This window comes from Hippocampus bargibanti, linkage group LG02 (genome assembly GCF_051943395.1).
Source record: "Hippocampus bargibanti isolate YZ-2025 linkage group LG02, ASM5194339v1, whole genome shotgun sequence".
In the NCBI taxonomy this organism is placed as follows: domain Eukaryota; kingdom Metazoa; phylum Chordata; class Actinopteri; order Syngnathiformes; family Syngnathidae; genus Hippocampus; species Hippocampus bargibanti.
Window position 1 is genome coordinate 27,078,377 of NC_142735.1, and position 26,624 is coordinate 27,105,000.

The window sequence follows — 26,624 nt, forward strand, 5'->3', positions numbered from 1 at the left end:
CATTTATAATACATAAAATATGGTATATTTTGTGTAGTTCAAGGCTTAGAAAATTAGAAAGTAGAAAACTATGTTTTTCTGGTGACCCACTGTGTGTGTGTATATATATATATATATATATATATATATATATATATATATATATATATATATATATATATATATATATATATATATATATATATATATAGTATTGTCATGCCAGAACTGTTGAAGCCACCACAACTGAGTTTCGCTTGGTCTCCCAAATGACTAGCTACATCTTTGTTCTTAAATTCACACATTGTTGTTGATGGTAAACATTAACACGCACAACCTTTACTATTAACAAATGAGGAGGGCCCCATAATTTATACATCTTAAATTTCAGAAATCATAAATCGTGAGATTTTCCTACTCACGACTCCGTGGTGCGTGCTGAAATAATGTGAGCATTACAAAAGTGTAAATTATAAGTAAATAAAACACAAAAATACTTCGATTGTTTATTTATACATTCAATTAGTATAAACTTGTATTTTGATTTTTACATTTTCGTTTGTTTCACCTGACAAATGAACTGTCTGTATTGTATTATAATAATAATAATACATTACATTTTAAGCGCCTTTCAAAGCTCTCAAGGACACTTTTCAGTCACAGACAAGCATAGGTACTATAATAAATTAAATTAAGTCAAAGTCAAAGTCAGCTTTATTGTCAAATATGCTAATATGCATGACATACAGCACAGATGAAAAAAATCACAAATAGAACGCAATAAATAAAATACAATTATAAATAGAAACAAGAGAGAGCTACACAGAAAATGCAATTTTAAATAGGTGGGTTTTGAGATGGGACTTGAAGGTGGGAAGAGAATCGATGTTACGAATGTATAGTTGCCTTATAGAGTGAGTATTGTGAGTATTGTTGTCAAAATTGGGAGTGTCCCGACCAAATCGCGAGACTTAACATGTATGATAATTGGTTTTGAATTCAAACTCTCAAATAATTTTACAAATTATGGACACAACTTGTCCAGAGGTGTCGGTTGTCCTTTAAGTAGAGATGTAGTAGCCATCAATGAGCTGTAAACGTAGACTTTGAAGTCCTTTTTGTGATGTAATATAGGGAAAGACATGCCAATTTCATGCTAAGATCAGAGCATTGTCATCAAATGGTGAGTATAGTTTTTGCTTTTTTGAATGTTGGCGTGACCATTTTGTGTTTGGGAGCCTTTTACTGAGCGTGTTGCTTGTTCTGTAGCCACAAAGGGACATAAGTCTTCTTGTGACCGTCCCAAGCCCGGATAAATACAGAGGGTTGTGTCAGGAAGGGCATCCGACGTAAAAGCTTGGCCAAAACAAACATGCGGATCAAACCTCTAAAGATGGAGGACACTGCTTTGCTGTGGCGGCCGACCCCTTGTAAGGAAAAGCCGAAAGGAAAAGAAAAAAAAAAAAAAATATATATATATATATATATATATATAGGTAAACCATTAAAAATTAGAATAATCCGTTCCCATGTCCCCATAAAACATAATTTTCTACTAAATAAGCCTTAAAACTACACAAAATATACCTTATTTTATGTATAATAAATGTTTTGTTGTGTTGTAATTAAAGAAATAAACTGTATTGTGTAATAAAGTCATTTTATTTACCTTTGTGATGGTCAACGATGTAGTTTTTTCTTGATGTTATCGGAGTGAAGTTGACGTACTTTCTCGGCTATAATACCCTCACACACAGTGTCCCCTGCTAGCTGCTTTTCGTTCATCCAAAGTTCTTCAACCTCTTCTGTCGCCGGAGACTGTTGCTTAGAAAACACAGAAACACCCTTAGCCACACGTAGCAATGGTCAACTTCGCATACTGGTACTGGGATGCTAAGTCACACAAACGCACACCTCGTCCATGTTTCGTTTGATGAACTCCTTCTTCTGCTCGACCGTAATTTTCTTTTGTGTCCTCTTCGTCTTAACACTAGCCTGTGGTTGGGGTCTTTTTCGGTCCCATAATAGCAAAAGTATTCCATTCGATAACAAACCACGTCTGCACTGAGAACACTCAAAGAAAGTGGATGTGGAATACTAGTCCGCCAGCCACTGTGGCGCCGTTCGACTGTATGGTTTGGTGTTCATCTGCCGAAAACGTGTACGTCAGCCACATTGGCGCTGTGTGGTTTGGTTCATCTGACGAAAAATATGTTCGTAAAGCGAAATGATCGTGAGCTAAAGCGTTCGAAAGCCGAGGTATCACTGTATTAGATTATATACATAGATGACTCACAGATTATTTGGGTAAAATCATTTATTTATTCAGTTTTTTCGAATTGCAAGCAACAGTTATTTTCAGTTTCTTCATTAGAATTTATTCCGATTCCATCAATTTTAATTATGTATTTATTTGAAATGAGTTTTTCCACACTTTTTTATTTTTAGTATTCCTTTTAGATTTTCCCCGCTCCAATCAATGCATTGCATTGATCGTTTTTGATTAGTTTTCAGTTTTATTTACATTGATAGCATTTATTTTTAAATTGCTTTTTGTTCGTTTCTGTTCCACTACAATCACCTTACAGAATATAGTGAAGATATAAGAAAAACACAGCTCACTGCCATTCAGAGACACGATTTGCTCTTAAAGTAAAAATAAAACAAGGACAATGACTCCCTCTTGTAAAAAAAAAAAACAGCCACATACTTTTGCTTCTAAAAGTCAGATTAGCTTAATGCTATCAAACAAAGAAACCAACAAGCTAAGAGATAGCCTTGAGGTGTCGTCACCCTAAAAGCAACAAATACTTTGACACAATGTGACAACACATGCAGGTTATATTATTTATCATCAGCAAAGCATTGGTAATATCACGAATTCCATTTTTTAGAAGAACTGTGACACATTGCCATGTCGTACCTCTTGTACTGACATGCCCAAGATTGTTATTTATTGACAAAACCCTTCTTGAAAAGAGCACCATTGATCCATCGTTTGTCAAAGCGCATTGTCAATCTGATGAGGTCTATCTTTATATGCATGACTCTCACCGTACTCTCAACTGAGGACACACTTCTTCGGGAGTGAACGCGATTTGCGTACAAAATGGGCGGGCAGGTTGTTTTAGCCTCTGCCTCACCACCGGCCGACCCCGCCGTAATCACGCGTGAAGGGTGCGAGGACTAAACGGCTATTAACCTCCCCGGTTTCGTGCGTGCGCATGTCCATGCGTTCGCCTTCTGCCCATCCAATTTGAATCTTCCGAAATTGTAATACAGTGTGTTATGCGCCTGGCACTCTCTCAGCCTCGCCTCGCGTGACACCATGCAGAACCGACCCATCTGCCGTAAGCGGGCTTGACACTTGGGAGCCCTCGTAGCCGGTGGCTTAACTCCTTGACGCCACTCGGGGGCAGTACTGAATGAGCATGTTGCTTGCTTTGTGGTTGGAAATCAGCACTGCAACGTGGGGTAGGCAGGGGAGGTTCACAACAAACAAGGTGAGGGGCCCAGCTCGCGAGTGCATGCCTGCAGGCCATTTTGCTTCACATTACAGCAGTCAGTATTAATATTCATGCTGATTAGGCTGGGAATACGCATGCGGATCATTTTGCTTGTTAGAAGTTGGCGGGAATAGAGTAACAGGAGTTTAGAGGCTAGCTTGCTATCCCTTAAAAGACAACCGACGTCACATTTTGTTTCTTAACTGACATCAGAAAAACGTTTTATAGCATCTAAAATACCCAAAACACGCAGTATGATATTTTTATTCCAATGCAAAACACCAATAAAAATGACTTAAAGTGTCCAAAATCTGCAAAAAATTGAGCTGTGAATTGGGCATTGTCAGAAAGTCCCGCCCCCAGTTCATGACGTCACGCCAAGAAGTCTTGCATTGCTGAAGAATCAAAACAATGGCTTCAGATTCGGAAAATATGCTTTCTTGGTACACATCCAGTTATGAATATGATTCAAATAGTTCTGAAGAGGAAAGCATACAAGTTTGCAATCGATTAAATATTTTTTTCCGTGCCATTTTGAGGCAAACGGGCGGGGGGGAATGTCACACCCAAAAATGGAGACCAGCTCCCGTGAGAAATGTATCAGCCCGTTTCCACAGGCTGATTCCTTCCATGGAGCTTGGACGCCCTCCTCTGGCAGCTTTTGGGTGCAACATCAAGGTTTTCAGACAAACAGTAGAGCAAAATACATTGACGTGATGAAGGACTGCTACAATGTGTCTTTTTGTCGGTCGGGGGGTGGGGGGGGGTGCGTCCGTTCATGACGTCACATACGGACTTGTCACCAACTCAAAAACAAGACTGAATATTCAGCGTGAGTCTTAAAACGTAAAATATAGCTATATGCGGTGGAATCTTATTAAAATACACTCAGTAGAAGTCATTTGAAACCATTTTACAAATTATGGACACAACTTGTCCGGAGACATCGGTTGTTCTTTAAAGCACAGGTGTGAAAATCAAGGCCCGGGGGCAAAAGCTGGACCGTCACATTTTTTTATTCGGCCAGGGAAAGCCAATCAAACATGTCAAGTGCCATGATGCTTGCTAAAGTCCGAATCAACATTTTTAATTGTCCCATGTAAACCACAATAACAGTCATTATTTCTGACTTCAGATTTGAAAACTAGTTACTTATTAATTTGTTGTGATGTAATTTGTGTGAGTGTATGTAATATGTGGAGGGGTTGTAGCATTCTAATGGCTTCCCCAAATTCATAAACCGTAACTACAATGTGGAAAAAAAAATAGTTTGACTCCCTTGCTTTCCATCATAGTACACGGAATGATGAATACTGTACTAATAGTACAGTATTCATCATACATACAAACATTGCGGTTCACTATCAAAAAGTCAAGTTCGATTTTAAATATCGCCCTTCAGCACAAAAGAATTTCATTGGGAATAGATAAAAATGAATAAAAAATAAAATAAAATAAAAATAAATAAATACAACGTCTGGGAGGGGGGTATTAAACTTTGAGAAGATGCCACATTTTCAGCTGCATGACGCCCCATGTCAGGCGCATCGCAGCCGACCTCCTAACTCTAGAATGACAATTTTTAAGACAAAGCAAATTTGATGAGGATGTGACAACTTTGCTTTGTCTCACACTGGAGAAATTCCTTAGACAAGGTTAATTGGAAATTTGAATGTGGTCAAGTCATGCCACAAAAGACGTCATGTAGCCAAAAATGCAGGCTTCCAAGGATCCAATCTGTGAATTTGGACATGGTAAAATGTTTTCCTTTATGGTGTTCACTCTTAAGTGCTGCAGAAAGACGCTGTTTGGTGAGAAATGGGTCCTCCTCAAAGACGTGCCCGCATGGTTGATGCAGATATCTCCATAGCAACGCTTCACAGAAGATGGCCCACTTGAGATCTTGTAGAGGAGGGGGCAGAAGAAATAACTAGTGGTAGTAAAACAGGCTGTGGATGAACTAAATACACAAGTATAAAATTAAAGGACAACCGACGCCCTCAGACAAGTTGTGTCCATAATTTGTAAAATCACTTCAAATGACTTCTACTGAGCGTGTTTTACAGAGATTCCATGGCATATAGCTATATTTTACGGTTTAAGGCCCGCGCTGAATATTCAGGACGTCTTGTTTTCGAGTTGATGACAATGCCTGACCTGACATCACGTCTGGAACGCCCCTTTTTGACCGAGAAAGCAACACACAATGCATTTTGGGTACTTTGTTTGGTCTGAAACCTTCGTGTTGATCCGTGTTGATGGCAAAAATAGAAGGAAAACAAATAAATAACGCGATGGTGAATCCTTGTGTGTTGCACCAAGACTACTATTTGATACGAGTCGACACAAATTCCCAGCAGACAAATCAGCCCATTTCCAGCGGAGCTTGGGCGCCATCTTGTGCATTTTCCGGGATGCTACAAATGAGTGCTGATGGCTCAATTGATACGGAAGTACTTCTTTAATCGATTACAAATATTTATGCTTTCCTCTTCATAACTATTTAAATAACTAATTAACTGGATGAGTAACAAGAAAGCCTCTTCTCCGAATCTGAAGCCATTGTTTTTATTCGAGAGCAGGGCACGACGTACTGGTGTGACGTCACGAACAAGGGGGCGAGACCTTCTGAAACTCGCCATTTCTGAGGTCATTTTTAAGTAGTTTTGGGACACTTTAAATCATTTTTATTGGTGTTTTGCATTTGACTAAAAATATCATATAATAATAATAATAATATAGATTTTGGGTATTTTAGATGCTATAAAACGTTTTTCTAATGTCAGTTGGGAAACAAAAAAAAATGCTGTTGGTTGTCCTTTAAGTGGAGTTTGAAACATGTCAACTCAGGACGAAGTTCTTATTTCAGTGAGGGGGTTATTTAAAAGCACTGGGAAACATTTAAGACACAAATAAAATAAAGCTGCTCACTTTTAACCAACGGTAACGCGTCATGTACTGTACGTCACCAGAAGTTGGTAGCGCCCAGTAGCCTGTAATTGCAGCTTGAAATCAGAGCTATTCCAGCTACATTGTTTTATTTTGTTATTGTTATTCACTTTCTGAGTTTGTTTCATCTGCGTTTCACGTTTCACGGATGGCACTGGTGAAGAATTTGAATCTGGAGAGCCGAGAGAAGCATTTTCAAACAGTACGCCTGAACTATGTTCGTTAACAGGCTGCAAATATGCGTCACATGCATCCATTTCAGGCCTCCCACCGAGGTAGGCAGTGCACAAACTGATAAAATTTTGTGTTGAATTGATAGGGGATGTTATTGGATTGGATTGAATTAGCCTTTATTAGTCATGCAGTGGATACATTTACATTTCACAGCAGCAAAGTTACGGAACAAAGAGGAAAGAAAAGGAAGAATTAAAAAAACAAAATACAAGAGCTGCAGGAAATGTAGCCACTCCCATAGCGCCATCTTGAAGTCAAAAGAACAAAAAAACTAAATAACAAAATATAGTAATATGACAACACAAAGACATGAACAGTCATTCAATCTTAAGTGCTTTCTTGTTGTATGAACCAATTGTAATAATAATAATGATGATAATAATACATTTCATTTATATATATATATATATATATATATATATATTATATATATATATATATATATATATATATATATATATATATATATATATATATATATATATATATATATATATATATATATATATATATATATTAAAAAATTGTAGATGAAAAAGGAGAGAATCTAAGCGTACTTTTCACCAGTGGATCAATGTGCACATCTGAAACAAGCTAAGTTTTGAAAGCAAACACAAAGCTGTAGCTTCCATTGACGAAACGTCTCACATTTCCTGTCCCACGTCAATCCGCTTCAATTCCAAGCCGCAGGCTTGTCAAGCCATGCATCCATCCAGCCACAGACTGTCCAACAGCACCGACCTTTTGTACAAAGCGGGGCTGTGAAAATGCTGCTTATGACAGGTGCAAAAAAGCACAATCGCCCCAGAGCTGTTCAACGATGACAGTAAAATGGCACCAACATTCTTCCCAATCAAAAACGGTGCTGGAATATTTGTGCTGCCAAAAAGGCACATCCGCTCAACACAGTCTCCTCCTTGATTAATATCATGGCCAAAAATGCTGAAAAACAATCCATCGAGAGCACTTGCTGGCGGCTGCCTACTCGGGCGCCATCTTGGAGTTCTTCTATGACTGTTGCTCATTTATAGAATGTGTGTCCAAGTGGGTGCATGTTGATCACGAGAGGATGGTTGGTAGAAAAAGTTGATCTTAAAATTTGGCACATCTGCTCTTGAACCTGAAATGGTTCTCGGGATCACCATAAGGCCAGCGTGTTGTGTACAAAAACTAATTGATGCCACTCGGGAAGTCACAATTGTATTTATTTTCCAGGTTGAAGGAAATCATCAAAGGAAATACATTTTTAATAAAGTCCAACTGTCATCAACCTCTTTCACCTATTGGTCCAATTAACCAATGGATAGAAAGAAAAATGCAGATGTTATTTCAAGACTGAAGTCCAAATTCAGTGAATCCGGCATCAAATTGCCTCAATTACCCCGTCTAAAATCTTTTTTTTTGTTATTCTATTCCCATTTGAAGCTTTTGGTTTGTGTTTAAATACTTCCACAGGTGGATGCATAGCAGGGTTGAGGGGGGTTCGGGGTTGTCAGCTTTTGGGTCATCACCTCGAGGTGAAAAGCTACTCATGAACAAAATGAAACGCCCCAAGCGGCATGTGCATATTTATCGGCTTTGATGAGACCATCTGTCAGGCTCAGAAGGCATTTGCGGTGCTGACTTCTATCCAGCAACTTGACCAAGGTTAAGGCCTATTACTTCCATTTGAACCGCTCTTTGTGTTTTTAACTGTCTTGTTAGAAGCATCAAACCGTCCCTCAGAGCAAACGTCAACCTTTTATCGCTTGGCCTTACATGCCCGGCAGTTACATCGCGGTGCTTGAATAAGCTTTCCCTGACGTATGTCTGTGCCACTACCTCTTTCCTGCCGCCACCTGTGACCGCAAGTCACACAGCTGAACCAAAAAATAAAATAAAATGCTTGTTGATAGAACACCACACACACAAATACACACACACTCACTTATTTACACAGCACCTCTGACAATGCCGTTATTTGACTTCCCTGCTCGTCCACAGGCAAAGGACCCGAAACACTATTTGCGGGCCAGAAGCTGAACGATAATGAGTGGCACACGGTGAAGGTGGTTCGACGAGGCAAGAGCCTGCAGCTTTCCGTGGACAACGTCACCGTGGAAGGTTAGTGGCGCCTGAAGAAAAGTTGTTGGCGGAAAGAAAGAAAAAGCATGTATTTTTAAAACGTCTCGGCTGGATCGAAAACTCTGAGGTGTATTGGGCGGTAGAGCTGCCAACAAAATAGCAAGTGGGAGGGTGAAAGATCACAAAGATGAGGCAGTCACATATTGTGGCCTTGGGCAAAGGACTGCAGCTTGGGATAAGGTCAGAGGCAAAGGGAAAATTGTTGAGCTCAATGAAGGAAATGGATCAGGCGCGATGTGTCCGCGAGCAATGGATGACCCGGTCAAGATCCGTCTGCTTTATGAGGCCAAAAAAGTCAAATCCGGAACTTTTAATTGTCATTTCTGTATAACCACTGCACAACATAAGCCAATTCAATATAGGCTAGCATAAAATCCGCCGCATAATACAACTCCACCACCCCAAAAAATAAAATAAAATAAAATACATCCAGGGGTGTATTATACACCATTTTGAATTTGACGTTAAAAATACAGTAAAGTCTCGTTATATCGATATCGGATATATCGATAGTCCCGGTTATATCGATACTATTTCTAAGCACGCACGGAGAAAATTACATGCAAGCAGGGTCAGATATATAGATAGTCCCGGTTATATCGATATTTTTCGGCCTTGAATATCGATATAACGAGACTTTACTGTATCTTAGTTAATGGCGTCTCAACAGAACAAAAAGGCACAACATATAGTGAGGTAAATAGAAGCCACAATCGCATTTGTGTTAAGCATCCACAAGATCACAGTTGTCAAGTCAAGGCCCGAGGGCTAAATCTGGCCCGCCACCATATTTTATTCGGCCCGCGAAAGCAAATCAAACTTGTGAAATTCCATGATACGTACGTACTTGCTAAAGTCCGAACCAAAATTTCAAATTGTCCCATGTTAACCACAATACAATACAATACAATACAATACAATACAATACAATACAATACAATACAATACAATACAATAAAATAAGGTTTGCAATACAATATCCAGTTTTGACAAAATTGAATGCTTTTAGGTGTGCAAAAATATGGTACTTTTTAATATATATGTATACATTTGTGTGTGTGTGTGTGTGTGTGTGTGGTGGGGGACTTATCCAGAACATTTTACGGTCATAATCATATCCCTGCATTATTCTCTGTTTATCTCAATTCCTGCAGTGCAAATGAAAGTAAATATTGCGATATATTCAATGTTCACCCTGGTAGAACTTATATAATTACGACGGCATACCGCGAAGCGTCATATTTCCCCAGACACCTTCTGTCGCCTCATGCGCAGCAGCTCGGCACCATTATTTGATCTCCCCTAAATGAATGATGGTTATAAGCCCCTCATCGCCACCGTTCCGCTTTCCAGGCCAGATGACCGGCGCCCACACACGTCTGGAGTTCCACAACATCGAGACGGGCATCATGACGGAGCGCCGCTTCATCTCGGTGGTGCCATCCAACTTCATTGGCCACCTTCAGGGTCTCGCCTTCAACGGCGTGCCCTACCTTGACCAGTGTAAGAACGGCGACATTTCCTACTGCGAGCTCAACGCCCGTTTCGGCATGCGCCACATCATTGCCGACCCGGTGACGTTCCGAAGCAAAGGCAGCTACTTGGCGCTGGCCACGCTGCAAGCGTACGCCTCCATGCACCTCTTTTTCCAATTTAAAACCACCACGCCCGACGGCCTGCTGCTCTTCAACTCCGGTGACGGGAGTGACTTCATTGTTGTGGAACTGGTCAAAGGGTGAGCATGCATTCAAGGGCGAATTCAATAGAAAGCAACCCCACCCCCTTCAACCCCCCTCATAAAGCTCTTTATAATGACACTCAGGAAGAGGCTTTTTGCTTCCTCCTCTTTCCTATTTAGCAGCGTTATAAAGACAAAGAGCCGGCGCGGATTTTGGCGCTGCACTCATTCTGAATCCATCGACCAAAATAGCCCCAAATCTTAAAATATTTGCTCAATAAAGCCACCGCCAAGCAGACTCAAATGGGTGTTTAGGGAACACGCTGCATTTATTTCCTTACATTTACTGCATTTTGGGATGAATTGGACTTGCTAGAGTAGTTCTGAAACTTATACAGCTCATCATTGGAATATTACTGATCTGATACACTGCGGAGAAGGAAATTTCATGTGGATGTGGGAAAAAAAGTGCAATTTTGTAAATGGCGTGCCAATTATTAGTTTTAAAATTCAACACGATAGTGTTTAATATTTAGTTGTTCCGCAATGTTATAGTTTTATTTAAAGGACATTTTTGGCTACACGCAAAAATTCAAAAACAACTTTGAAGTTACTCACCGGGAGTTTCTTCTTACCTCATTCACTGCCATTCATGAATTTATTCGGGAATTGAAAATATGACATAGAGCGGCATTCCCAAATGTGTTTTTGTTTGTTTGTTTGGGTGCCGATAAGGCGCTGGCCATCGTCTCTGGCGGTGTTTTTTCCCTTCCTGTTAGTGCTTTGTTCCAGCTTCAGCTGTTGTTAAAGCGCTATATAAACCGATATGTATGTATTGCATTGTTGTTTGAACAGCCACACTCATTTCAAGCTCATATACCCCCAGCCCCATATAATTTCGGAATTAACTCGTTCTTTTTTCTGACGAAAGAAGAGAGTCTACGGTTTCGAACGCTGTATTGAATGTAGATGTAGTTTTAAAACTCAATATTCTTTGGGTCCTGGAATTCGAGTGACAATAGCAAAAACCCTGGCACTGGAGTGGACAGATTTTTGCACATGCCTGGCAGTGAATGAGTTAATGAATTTTTTTCTTTTCTTATTCAAGGGCTGCATTTATGAAGTAAAAATTACATTAAAAGTCATGTATTTTCCGCACTATAGGGCGCACCACATTATAAGGTGCACCTTCACTTTCTGACAACCCCATTTATTCGCAAAATGAATAAACAACTGCTTTATTTTCTCCAAGATAAAGTTTTAGTCTTACCATAGTCTCACAGTATAAAAGGTGCCCCGGACTCTAAGGCGCACCCCCAAAGAATGGTGTATTTTAAAACCTACATAAAGCGCACCGGCGTATGAGGCGCAGTGTCATCTTTTAAAGAAAAGTAAAACTGTATCGTGCACCTTATACATCGGAAAATACGGTATATTTAAATAACAGCAACTTATAACATGTAGTACGGCATTTTTATCTCATGGTGGGAGGAACTTTCCCTCCATTCAGTAAACACATAAAAAACATTCTAATGCTGTTACGGTAGATTAGTGCAACTCATAATAGTGCAAAACAATAACTCAAATAATAGCATAATAACTCAAAGTTGTTCAGGTGTTAATGTCCATATTCACAATATGACCAACCTTGTTCAATTGTAAACACACAAAAGAAACACGTTAAACTCACTTTATCAGTTCATTCCATGTATCAGGGGCACTGGATTACTGTATAAGGAGCATGGTCAGCTTTTGAAAAAATTGAAGGCTTTTACGTGCGACTTTTAGTGCAGAAAATAACAGTATGGTATATTCCAAAATGTCCACAAGGTGTAAAGACAGAAAATTTGCAACCAAAGATCGACAGAATGACACAAATGTACAGGCCGACTCCCTCATGCAGAAGCTGACGAGCAGAGGATGTATAGTTTCAATAAAACATAAACAAAATGGGCGATGGAATATAAGGAGCTATTAAGAATTTAGAGTGACGCGTCATCCATCATAAACCGCCTCTGGACAAATTGGTGCGGCGTAACGGGCCACCGAGGACACCGGCTGAATTATATTTGGAAAACCACCCTTGCAAACGTACATACACACACGCACACACACACACACACACACACACACACACACACACACACACACACACACACACACACACACACACACACACACACACAAACACACACACACACACACACACACACACACACACACACACACACACACACACACACACACACACACACACAGACAAGCACCATCTTCATTATCATCATCTTTGTCCTTGTTCCCGCCTCCCTCCCCCCTCCCAAAGGTACGTCCACTATGTCTTTGACCTTGGCAACGGCCCGTCGCTAATGAAAGGCAACTCGGACAAGCCGCTCAACGACAACCAGTGGCACAATGTGGTGGTGTCCCGGGATGCCAACAACGTCCACACACTCAAGATCGACTCGCGCACCGTGACGCAGCACTCCAATGGAGCTCGCAACCTGGACCTCAAAGGTAAGATGTCTCGTCTCGTGCCAGCTGGCCAGCCTCAGTCCTCTTCACTCTTTTGAACAAAAAAAAGACAACCTGTTGATCGGCAGCCAATTAAGAAAATTCATTGACTGATGTTTCTTGGCTCTCAGAATGAGTTTTATGACTCTGTAAACTCAGAAACTACCTCATGAAAGATTTCAGTTTCATCACAAAAAAATAAATCAATGAATCTGTCCAACTTAGCCCATTTTGAGTAATCAGCAGTAAACATGGGCTGATTGCACACAACTCACTTATTTTGTGCGAACCAAAACGCAGGAAGAAAGTGTATTGTGAAATGACATGTTTTATACACAAATATATATGTCATGATGCTAAAAGAAATGTTAAATAATTTCATGTTTCATGGATTTTTGGATGGGAGAAAGGTGCGCATTTCTCCCCATCCAAAACAGTTGAGTTGGGCGACCACTAATTAACCCTGAGAAGGTGATTGCAACCACCTGGGAATGGCCAATTGCCGCTGGGACCTGATTGGCCAGAAGCTCAGGTGAAGCTCAGGTGAAGCACTGAGCCAGTCACTTCGAGGAGGAAGAAGAGGGACAAAGGACAACCTGGAGAGCAGTGTTACCTGGGGTCTGCCGAAAACTGATATCAACTTCAAATAAAGAAAACTCACAATACCCTTCCTGCATCTGGCTGAGTGAACTTTTATCAACTTTCCACCTGCTTGCTGTATCGCCGCACGACAATTGGTGGCAGTGGTGGGATCGTTTCACCCTGCATGAAGAAGGTGGGATCGTTACGCCTTGCTGAAGTGGAAAAGATAAGAGGAAGCCGAGAGGAAGAAGGTGGGACGAGTAAGAAGTTGTGTAGCACGGGCCAACCAAACTGGACTGAAGAGTTCTGAAGGGGATCAAGGAAACAGAAGCTTGAGTTGCCCCAAGAAGATGCCGTTCTTCTTTTCCATGAGGCGTCTGACAGTTGCCAAGCCAAGGATGGAACTGAGCAGAGTGAGATGGAACCAGTGGTGAAGCCTAAGACTCAGACAAGAGCTGATGTTGATTGAACAGATCTCGAGATCAGATGCACCCAACAAGTAAGAATGGACATTTGACAGTCGATCTAGTCAACATTATTCTCCTCTGGGACCGCAGCCCCAGGGAGCTAACTCTCGAACATCCAGGCCAACGAACCTTCCTCCCGCTCAACAAACTCCCAAGTTGGGTTACCTAACATGCCCAACCTCCACAGTTTCATCATCTAAGACAAGCTGCAATTCCCATGGTTTCTGAACCCAGAATTCCAGAAAGAAACGGAAGATGCAGAACGTCAGGAGCTGGAAGAGGATCTCCAGCGAGAATAACGGCAAGAATTTATCAGGGAGAGATTGGCACCCTGGACAGAAGGTGTTAATATTGTTGCATATGGGATCAAGTAAGCTACTGGCAAAGTGGCAGGGCCCATACGCTGTGACTAGGAGAATAGGACCTGTCACATATGACATTCTCTGCCCTGACAACAAATGTTATTGCTGATTATTTGACAAGAATGTCTGAACTCTGAGGAGAGGGGGTGAATGATGACATGATGCTAAAAGAAATGTTAAATAATTTCGTGTTTCATGGATTTTGGATGGGAGAAAGGTGCACATTTCTCCCCATCCAAAACAGTTGAGTTGGGCGACCACTAATTAACTCTGAGAAGGTGATTGCAACCACCTGGGAATGGCCAATTGCCGCTGGGACCTGATTGGCCAGAAGCTCAGGTGAAGCACCTTTAAAGCCAGCCTGAGCCAGTCACTTCGAGGAGGAAGAAGAGGGACAAAGGACAACCTGGAGAGCAGTGTTACCTGGGGCCTGGAGAAAACTGATATCAACTTCAAATAAAGAAAACTCACGATACCCTTCCTGCATCTGGCTGAGTGAACTTTTATCAACTTTCCACCTGCTTGCTGTATCGCCGCACGACAATATACATTTATGCAAATTATTTTGCAGACATCTCAGACATTTCTAAGACAGACAACCAAACAACAATGTGAATATGTTTCTGATGCTAAAATAATGTGTCCAACAACGCTTTATACTAAATCATTCAGATTTTAAAATGACGGTGCTGAATATCAATGCCTAATTCGTATACAAAAAAAAAAAAAATCACAAACTGGAAGAAATGGGTGTACAGTGTGCACCCACTCCCCCACTTACCCCACCAAAACTCTTCTGCATTTTGTGTTGTCAGGCCTCCTGTTATCTGGCAGGTGACTTTGAACTAGTTTTAATTTGAAACTACAAACTATTTTCAAGATATTTAGTAGTAGTAGTAGTAGTAGTAGTAGTAGTAGTAGTAGTAGTAGTAGTAGTAGTAGTAGTAGTAGCCACATCTAGCAACAAGGGGACACAAGCCAGTGTCTGCCGGTCCCAAGCCCGGATAAATACAGAGGGTTGGGTCATGAAGGGCATCAGACGTAACATTTTTGCCAAAACAAATATGCGAATCAAACCTCTGAATCTCATACCGGATTGGTTGAGGCCTGAGTTAACAATGATTGCCATCGGCGCTGTTGACTGACAGGGTGCCGGTGGAAAATGGACTACTGTTGGTCGAAGAAGGAGAGGAGGGAGTTGTGCCCGCAGGAAAAGAGAGAAATGGAATACCAAGAGTATAGGACTGAGAGTAGGAACTTTGAATGTAGGAACAATGACAGGTAGCTGGTTGACTTAATGCTGAAGAGGAAGGTAGACATACTGTGTGTCCAGGTGACCAGGTGGAAAGGGAGCAAGGCTAGAAGCTTAGGGTCAAGGGTCAAGTTGTTCTATCTTGGTGAAAACAGAAAGAGAAATGGAGTTGGGGTTATCTTAAAAGAGGAGTTTGTTAGGAATGTCTTAGAAGTAAAAACAGTTTCAGATGGAATGATTAGTCTGAAGCTAGAAATTGAAGGTGTGATGTTAAATGTGGTTAGTGGGTATGCCCCACAAGTAGGATGTGAGTTGGAGGAGAATGAGACATTTTGTTTGGACTTAGTCATACAGAACATCGCTAGAAGTGAGAGAGTTGCAATTGTTGGAGATTTCAATGGACATGTTGGCGCAGGAAACAAAGATGATGACTAGGTGATCGGCAGGTTTGGACTCCGGATGAGGAACACTGAAGGACAGATGATGGTTGACTTTGCTAAAATGATGGAAATATCGATTATGAATACATTTTTAGAGAAGTGACAGGAACATAGGGCAACCTAAGTGTGGAGGCAGGAGTGCACAGATAGACTACATTTTGTATTGACGCTGAAGGAAACCAGTGACTGGAAAGTAGTGGTTGGCGAGAGTGTAGTCAGACAGCATAAGTTTGTGGTATGTAGTATGACACTGGCAGTGAGGAACATGAAGACACCAAAGGCGGAGCTCAGGACAAAATGGTGGGAGTTGAAAAAGGTTGCATGACTTTTAGGAAGAAGTTGAGACAAGCACTGGATAAGCAGGTGGTCCTTCCAGATGACTGGCAAACTACAGCGAACGTAATCAGAGAGACAGGTCGGAAAGTACTTGGTGTATCAACTGGAAGAAAAGTATATAAGGTGACTTGGTGGTGGAATCGGGGGGTGCAGGAGTGTATACCAATAGGTTCGAAAATAAAAAGTGGGACACTGAGAGGACTGTGCAGAGTAGGCAGGAGTACAATGAGATGCAGCACCCGGTGAAAGTAAAGGTGGCAATGTCCAGACAAGAGGCCTATGATGACTTGTTTTCTAGGCTTGACAGCCAGGAAGGCTGGACTGATTTTTACAGTTTTGCGAGACAGAGAGAAAAAGATGGTAAGGACCCGCAGCAGGTTCGGTGATTAAGGATAGAGATGGCAATGTATTAACAGGTGCCAGTAATGTGATGGCATGAGGACAATGAGAAGGAACAAAGACTAGAAGATGTGACTGTTGTGGCCCAATCGAGGTATGGCAGTGTCTAGGAGAGGTGGCAGGGGTGTTTCTGACTGGGTTGTTCACCAAGATCTTAGATGATGAAAAGATGCCTGAGGAATACAGGCAAAGTGTACTGGTGCCCATTTTAGAGATATGCAGAGTTGTAGTAACTACAAAGGAATAAAGTTGATGAGTCATACAATGAAACTATGGGAAAGTGTAGTTGAAGCTTGACGAAGAGCAGAAGTGAGCATTATTGAACAACAGTATGGTTTCATGCCAAAAAAGTACAACATATGCGGTGTTCGCTTTTTAAGGATGCTGATAGAGCAGTACAGAGAAGGTCAGTAGGAGGTAGTAGAAATGAAGATGTTGAGGATTTCTTTGGGAGTTACCCGGTTGGATAGGATCTGGAATGAGTGTATCAGAGGGACAACTCAGAGGTTTTGGAGAGAAAGTCAGAATGGCCAGACTGAGGTTTGGACATGTCCAGCGGAGAGAGAGTGAATATACTATATTGGGAAAAGGATTCTGAGCCTTGAACTGCCTGGCAAGAGACCGAAAGGAAGGCCTCAGAGGAGGTTTATGGATGTTGTCAAACAGGACATGAAGGTAGCTGGTGTGAGAGAAGAGGATGCACAAAACTGGGCTAGATGGAGGACACTGATTCGCTGTGGTGACCCCTGAAGGGAAAAGCCGATAAGAAAAGAAGTAGTAGCAGTATTAGTATTTAGTCGTGTTTATGTGTGTGTGCATATGTCTGTGTGTGAACGATATTTAGTAGTAGTAGTAGTAGTAGTAGTAGTAATAGTAGTAGTAGTAGTAGTAGTGGTAGTAATAGTTGGTCGTGTGTGTGTGAGATATATTTTTTGTTTGTTGGTCATTTTATTTCGCTGCCCATTACCATGAAAAAAAAAAAAACATAACTGTTGATGGCAATTGATTTTGATGGCGCCCCTTCTTAGGATTCCCGTCGACAGCATTCCATGTCGTGGTCGAGTTAATGGCAGCTGAGTTGGAACAATTAATTAGCCATTGAGTAGGAACCCCCGCTGGAACCGGAGACAAATATCCACCCAAAGAAGAAAAAAACACGTCTGAGGAATCTTCTTGACAAATGTGCAAAGTATGAAACGCAATTCCCAGGAATAGCGCATCTCTAGAAATATGCTGAATGTACACAGCGTCGCAGTGCGATCTGCAGCCTGGAAATAAAGCACAGATATAGCAATTCCGACCTTCTCCCTGGCAAGCTTCTACCTGTGTATCAAAGAAAAGAAACAATTCTTTGGGCTTTTTTTTCGCCCGTAGAAAGTCGCTTTGTGTGTCTGTGTGTGCCTGCGCGCGCGTGTGTGTGTGTGTGTGTGTGTGTGTGCGTGCGTGCGCGTGTGTGTGTTTGTATGCGTGTGTGTGTGTGTGTGTTGTGTGTGTGTGTGTGTGTGTGTGTGTGTGTGTGTCCGTGTCTGTGTGTGTAATCTCAAATTTCATATTCTTTGTGCTTGCCAAATAAAAACAAAAATAAGCTTCCAGATATCTATTTATCGGCAAATAAAGAAAGAAAGAAAAATAGCAATAATAAAATACAAAAGGAAAAAAAGGGGGGCACAAGAACATGACACTTCCACCGAAACGAGCTGGGATCATTTTTGGATGGCGAATAAAGACGAGGCTTGTTGAACATAGAAGTCACACAAGTGAAGTCATTCATTTAAATACAAATAAATAAATACATAAAAATGAAAAGATCAATGTTTACATGTCATTGGAGGCTGAATAAATAAACCAAGGCCCCCCAGATACACAACACAACCTCTGTATAATTTCCTTTTGAACAAAGCTTCAATTTGCACCTGGTGTCGAATCGCAAATGACGGAACTGAAGGCTTTGTTAACGAAGCCTCATCGATGCCGGCGTCCCACTGCATTTGCATGATAATAGCCAAACAAATCGCACACCATCTAACTGGATTAGTACCTCGCGTCAGGTACGAAGAATGTCTCAACTCCAGCCTGGGGGAAAAACAGACTTTGCGTGGTGGAGGAAGAAAAGGCCGCAACGCACAAAATGCCACCGTCACGTTCGCAAACCGCCGCTAAATTGCGCTTTGATCACCGACGCCGCGATGGTTTAAATCAACTGCCGTTTTTTTATCAACTCAGATAATAATTATATAATAATTTGAATCCCTGTTGGGAAAACTCGGCGACGGGTGTCATCTCCTTTTGATCCCGCTGTGACCAGACGTTAATTAAAGTCTGCTGAGTTGTGAGTTTGGCGCTCATGAGCCGCGGCGGTGGTTGTAAAAATGGATTTGAAAAAAATCAAGTCAAGCAAAGTGTTAAAAATGCAGACATAATAGTAACTCGGATAAATTTTGTCAAGAACAGAATATAAAAAAGTCAAAAGTAAAGGACACTAAACTAAACGTGTTTACATGTGTTATTATCTTTTGTTTCTCATATCATGTGTCTTATTTATTTTTATTTTTTTAATGCAGTTAATTTTAATCAGATTTTAGCGCAAAATTTTTTTCAGATTTTTCTTAGCATATTTTGTATTAGTTTTAGTGTGTAGTGTGTTTTTAATATAAAGTAATTGTCAAATGCAAGTTCCAAGTTATTTATTTAGCCAAGTTATTTTGTATGTTTCATCCATCTTTTTTCTAGACCGCTTAGTCCTCACTAGGGTCGCGGGGGGTGCTGGAGCCTATCCCAGCAGTCTTCGGGCACTAGGCGGGGGACACCCTGAATTTGTTGCCAGCCAATCGCAGGACACACAGAAAAACAACCATTCACTCTGACACTCACACGTAGGGACAATCTAGTGTTCAAACAACCTGCCATACATTTTTTTGGAATGTGGGAGGAAACCTGGAGAAAACCCTCGCAAGAACATCCAAACTCCACACAGGGAGGCCGGACCAGGTCTTGAACTCGCAACCTCTATACTGTGAAGCTAACCGCTGAGCACTCAACTACCGGGTTGCCTTGTTTGGTTCAGGAATGGATTTTTTTATCTATGTAAATGTTGTTATTATTTTTTATACGTCTTTGTTTTCATGAACAATAATAACTTCAATTGAGTATTTTTTTTTCATTTTTTTGTGTATATTTTGTATTCGTTTTAGTATTAGACTTTCCCTTTTTAATATGGAGTAATTTTCAAATGCAAGTTTAAAGTTGTTTATTTAGATATATTATACAAGTTATTTTTTTTTTGGTTCATGATTTTACAAATGTGTTATTATTTTTTTACATGTTTTTATTATTTATTATTTTATAGGTCTGTTTTCATGAACAATTGGGGGGGATGTGTTGAATAGCGTTTATGTTCATGGAAAAAATACATTCAGTCACAGACATCACAGGAGCCGTGGCGACTATCTGACTAAACTGATGTTTACAGAACACACGGCCGCATCATTGTTCCGTCCAAAATAAACACTATGGCACACATGACGACACTGTCTACGATCAAGCCGACGAGGAAGACGCGGCTCATTATTGAGCAATCACGGCAAGATTACTCGGCTGCCCAAAGGCCAAAGACTAAACTAACGGCAAAACTCGAACTCGGTAATCAATTGCTATTCGCAGGCCAATCGAATTTCCACTCTCTCTTCTGCTCATTTTGCGGGCGGTGAAGTGTGCAAGTTAAAGACGTGATACTAATGAGTCGTACAAATTGCCCCGAATGCAAAAAAAAGGTAATTAATGCAAAGTGAGCACTGTTGTCATGACATTTGTTGCTCGGTCTAAACGCCGCCATTGAAGACTTAAGTTGTCAAGCCGGCGCAACGTTGACGAGCGGCTTCTTAGCGTCAAAATTCGGAGTTAACTTCCTTTTTTAGGAAGGGATGCGACGTTAAGGACCACAACGTCTCAAAATTAGATAAGGACGACTGCTGGTTTGAAAGAGGGGTCAAAATAGCCATCGGGGGTTGAGCTGGAAAAGCCGCCCTGCATCACGCGTCATCGTTTGGAAGAAAAGAGGAAATGTTTATGTCCAGAAAGAAAAAATTTAATGAACCAAATGAGCTTGTCGTTAAGTTGCGCCAAACAAGGCAAAACTCTTGATCAGTTTGCGTAAACGTTGTGTCAGCATGGCCCTGCTTTTAAGGACCCAGTTGAGCTCAGCATCTTAGTTTGCATCCCCGACTCCCTCTGCCAGCACATGGGAGGTCATTAAGGTAACTATGGAGACGTGGAGGTGTTCGGCCTCTGGTGATGTAGGCGCAGCTATAATTGCTCGTGCCTTTGGGATCGCTCTGTGGCGGTTCTGCGCCGCAAGCATTCATCACGGCTCAGGCAGCAGTCAGACCAGGACATTTGGGAAAGTGGTAACTCATCATTGAAAAACGCACTTACTTACTGGGGAGGGAAAAAAAGTTGGTCCGGTGAGATGAACTATCAAGTCAAAAGTCAAAGTCAGCTTTATTGTCAAATATGCTAATATGTATGACATACAGCACAGTTGAAATTACTGTCCTCTCGGACCCAGCATGCAAGGCACTTATAATTACTTTAACAAACATAATAAACATGAAACCGCCAATTTGCCGGGAGAGGGGAGCCGCTGCGTGTTCACGCGCGGCCATCTTGGGAAAAAAATAAAAATAAATAAATAAATATGACAACACAAAGACACAGAGTCATTCATTCTTCAGGACTTGCTGTAGCCTCTTTGTGATGACATGAAGCAGTTCTAGTTGAAAAAGGAGAGGATCAAAGCATCCATGTCAGCAGTGGATCAGGGACGTCAAAGTGGAATTTGTACATCTACTAGAAGCTAAATGTTGAAAGAAAACACAAAGCTGTAGCATCCATTGACGAAAAGACATTTACATTTCCTGTCCCACATAGATTCCGCTTCAATTCCAAGCCGCGACAGTTCCACATACGCATCGGCGCTCTGCGCTGACGCTGCTTTCTTCTTATCGCGGGCTCCTCAAGCCATGCATCCATCCAACCGCAGACTGTCCAACAGCACTGACCTTACCGCTGAACAAAGCGGGGCTGTGAAGATGCTGCCCATTACAGGCGCAAAAAAGCACAATGGCCCCAGAGCTGTCCAGCGATGGCAGTCAAATGGCTCCGACATTCCTCCCATTCAAAAACAGTACTGGCATATTCATGCTGCAGTACCGCTCAGCACAGTCTCAAACTTCAATGTTATGATCCATGTGCTTGGAAACAATCCTGGATCCAAAGCATGCACATTACCGTAATTTCCCAAGCAGGAAATGTCTCCCTGTCTACCTAAGTGAGCATACCACATAGTGGGTTTTTGTAGGGCCTGTCTACATATAAAGCCTGGACCCAGCAGATTGCATGGAGGAAACCACAAGACTGGTTCAACGGGCATGAAGGTGGGCTCAGCAAAGCATTATAGAGCGCAAGTAGTGAGATCCATAGAACACTGTGGTCATCCACTGCATCCCGACCCAACCTCAGCCGTCTTGACTCTGTCTTGCCACTGGATTCAGATGGGCTGAGCGACAGAGTGAGGCAGATGACATTGCACAACTCTCCTTCAATTTAATCAAACTCAGGCGCAAGTCATCTTCACCACCCCCGCATTCCGGACCCTTCTTCACCCCACCACCTACTCTTCTAAAGTCCTGTGTCGATGGGCGAGCAACGAAGCAGCAGACAGGCGGTCCAGGCCAGAGGGTCGTCTCTTCTCTGGACCGAGACAGCAGAAAGATTCGGCAGCCCCCTGAACGACTGAGCAGCCCTCTCTAGGATCGCACTGCTCACCTCCATAGCATGAGGAGCGGATTAGAAAAGGTGTCCCAAACATTGTCTGTCTCAAATAACCCTGGCCAGCAGACCGCCGTCGACAGGAACCCATTGCAGCGGTACAAATAACAAGACGAAAAGAACGCCCAGGCCAACAGACCACAGAGAAGAACTGCATTTGTTGCAAAGGAACTGGACAGATACAATATGGACATTGCAGCACTGAGTGAGACACGCCTTGCAGAGGAAAGACAGCTTAGAGAGAGAGGAGCCGGCTCCACATTCTTCTGGAGCGGACGAGCCACAAACGAACGGCGAGAAGCAGGGTTGGCTTTGCAGTGAAGAACAAGCTAGTCAGTAAGCTGAACAACCTCCCGCAAGGTGTCAACGACCATCTCATGACCTTGAAATCACCCCTCTCTGGAGGCAAGCAGGCAACCATCATCAGTGCTTACGCACCCACGATGACCAACCCTGACGACATCAAGGACAAATTGTACGAGGATCTACTCTCCCTTGCAGCCGCTGTCCCTAAGTCGGAGAAGCCACTCCGACCACTCGACATGGGAGAACGTCATTTGGATGAACGGCATTGGAAACTGCAACAACAACGGCTTCCTTCTCCTGCAGTTCTGTACTGAGCATGAACTCCTGATCACCAACACAGTTTCCGCCTCACTGCACGCAACAGGACATCATGGATGCACCCGCGATCAAAACATTGGCATCAGATGGACTATGTCATCGTTAGGCAAAGGGACAGACAGGGTGTTCGAGTGACCCAGGCCATGAGTAATAATAATAATAATACATTTAATTTCAAGCGCCTTTCAAAACACCCAATGCCTCTTTACAATAAAACAAAGCACATAAAAATATAACCATAAGTAAAATGATACATAATAAAATAGCAGATTTAACTAGACATTGAAAGCAATTTTCAACAAATTGGTTTTGAGGTGGGACTTGAAAATAGAGAGGGAGTCAATATTACGGATGTTGGGTGGAAGTGAATTCCAGAGTTTGGGAGCAGAGCGGCTTAAAGCTCTGCATCCCATCGTGGTGAGACGGGCAGAGGGCACATAGAGGTGAAGGGAGGATGAGGATCTGAGGGACCGAGAGGGAACAGAGATTTGAAGCATTTGAGTGGCACTGACTGCTGGACTGACGACCGACTGATCATCTCGAGGATGAGGATCAGACTTCCCCCGAAGTGGCGACCCCAGGGAAAACCAGCACCCAAGTGAATATATGTCGAAGCTGAGGAAGACTTCAGTCAGTGCTGAGTTGACCGACACCATGGAGGAGCAAGCACAGCACATCCAGGTCTCAGATGACGTGGAATACAGCTGGACTTCCTTTCGTGACACTGTGTATGCAGCAGCCTATGAAACCCTTGGCCCCACCCAACGCTAGCATCAAGATTGGTTTGATGAGAATGACGATGAAATCACCAAGCTGCTGGAAGAGAAGAACAGGCTGCACAGGGCCTACGTCAGAGACAAGTCACCATCAAAGAAGGCTGCGTTCAGCAACGCCCACAAGACGGTCCGGGAGAAGCTGCATGATATGCAAGATACGTGGTTGAGCCAGAAATCAGAAGAAATTCAATGCTACGGTGACACCAAAAACATGAAGCGCTTCTACGAGTCTGTTGAGATAATGTCCGGCCCCCAACCTGCAAGCTCAGCTCCGTTGCTTAGTGCTGATGGAACAACGCTCATCACTGAGAAATCACGCATCTTTGAAAGATGGGCAGAGCACTTTGACGCAACAGACCATCCCACATCAATGTAGAAGCGATCAACCGACTACCCCAGGTCGACATCAACCACGACTTGGACACACCACTCATCCTGTCTGAAGTAGAAAGGGCCATCCACCAGCTGTCAGGCGGCAAAGCTCCAGGAGCTGATGTGATCCCAGCAGTAGTCTACAAGCATGCTGGGCCAGAGAAGATGAGATGGGCCAGAGAAGAGAAGATGACGCAGATCTTCCAGGCCATGTGGACGCAAGGAGCAGTCCCTCATGACTTCAAAGATGCCACCGTGGTTCACCTCTACAAGCGGAAAGGCAACAGACCAGTGTGTGACAACCACAGAGGAATATCACTTCTCTGCATAGCTGGAAAAGTCTTGGCAATGATCCTTCTAAACCGCCTCATCGAACACATGGAGAATGGCTGCTGCCAGAAAGCCAGTGTGGCTTCCGAAAAGAGCGTGGAACCATCGACATGGTGTTCGCTGCACGCCAGCTGCAAGAGAAGTGCCAGGAGCAGAATGTGGACCTGTACACCACCTTTGTGGACCTGACGAAAGCATTCGATGCTGTCAGCCGCAGCGGGCTCTGGAGCATCATGAGTAAGTTTGGATGCCTCGACAGATTCATCACGATGGTTCGGGAGTTCCACGACGGCATGCAGGCACAAGTCCTCGACAACGGAGAATCATCCACTCCCTTCCCAGTGACAAACGGAGTGAAACAAGGTTGTGTACTGGCTCCAACACTCTTCAGCATGATGTTTTCTGCCATGCTGATGGATGCCTTCCAGGACTCCGACCCAGACATCAACATCAGATACAGAACAGATGGCAAGCTGTTCAACTTGCGACACCTCCAGGCTAAGACCAAGGTCCACTTTGACAAGCTTCGTGAATTCCTGTTCACTGACGACTGTGCCCTCAACACCAGAAGCCCTGAATACATGCAGTGCTCCATGGTCCTTTTCCCCACTGCCTGCACCAACTTTGGGATGACGATCAGCACCAAGAAATCTGAAGTGATGTACCAACCCACTGCAGGGAAACGGTACCAAGAACCCACAGTGATCGTGAGTGGACAGAAACTGGCAGCTGTAGACAAGTTCACATACCTTGGCAGCACGCTGTCTTGCAGCGTGAACATCGACGACGAGACCGTCTCCAGGATTGCCAAGGCCAGTGTGGCTTTTGTCCGGGTGCGTTCATCAGTGTGGGAGCGCAAAGGTGTGAGTCTCGCAACGAAGCTACAAGTCTACATGGCCATTGTCCTTACCACCCTACTGTATGCCAGCGAGACCTGGACTTTCTACCAGAGGCATGCGAAGAAACTCAATCGCTTTCATCTCAACTGCCTTCGAAAACTGCTGAAAGTGAAATGGCAGGACAAAGTGCCGGACACAGAGATTCTCGAACGAACAGGAATGTCCAGAGTCTTCACCATGCTCCGGAGGTCTCAACTTCGCTAGGCTGGCCACGTCAGCAGGATGTCAAATGATTGACTACCCAAGCGCCTTCTTTATGAAGAACTACAGACTGGAGTGCGCTCGCAGGGTGGTCAAAATAAACGTTTCAAGGACACACTCAAAGCATCCACGAAAGACCTCGGATTGGACCACAACTCATGGGAGACACTCTCATAGAATCGGACAGCCTGGCATGGATCATTTCACACATGAGCGGCAGCGTATGAGCAACAGCCTTCACAGACTGCCAAGACCAAGCGAGCAGCACGCAAGGCCCGTTGCACCAACCCTCCAGCTCAGGCCTCAGCTCAGCTGTCCTGCCCCCACTGTCCAAGGGTGGGTGGGTTGGGGTTGGGTTAGGGTGGGTGGTTGGGTGGATGGATGGATGCATATACGTATGTTTATATGTGTATATGTGTATATGTAAGTATATGTATATATCTACAATACATACAATACAATACATATTGATTTATATAACGCTTTAACAACAGCTGAAGCTCCAACAAAGTACTTAATATAATACTGGAAATATATTCTTTTATTTTTATTTTGCTGGTCTTGTACAATGCCCCCACCTCTACCCCATCGTAATTGTTAATGCCCCCCCCCCCAAAGATTGCCCATTATTTACACAAAATTAGAGTCCCTTAAACTTCTGCTCCAGGAACTCGTTTGCCCAATACCGAGCCGGGATTGGTTCATTTATTATCACCGAGGGTCATAGATGTCAGTGAAAGGTGCTTTCGATCATGGAAACCAAAGAAGGGAAAACAT

At 42.8% G+C, this 26,624-nt stretch overlaps 1 protein-coding gene across 7 annotated transcripts in view; it reads left to right on the forward strand.

The window, feature by feature from the left end:
• Positions 1-26,624, forward strand: part of nrxn2b (neurexin 2b) — a 406,291-nt gene that overhangs the window by 229,592 nt on the left and 150,075 nt on the right. For all 7 annotated transcript variants that reach the window (XM_088990599.1, XM_088990598.1, XM_088990595.1 and 4 more), the window contains 3 exons: positions 8,652-8,771; positions 10,146-10,527; positions 12,794-12,984. In XM_088990599.1, coding sequence (XP_088846725.1) covers positions 8,652-8,771; positions 10,146-10,527; positions 12,794-12,984 — 693 coding nt within the window. The remainder of the gene's footprint in view (positions 1-8,651; positions 8,772-10,145; positions 10,528-12,793; positions 12,985-26,624) is intronic.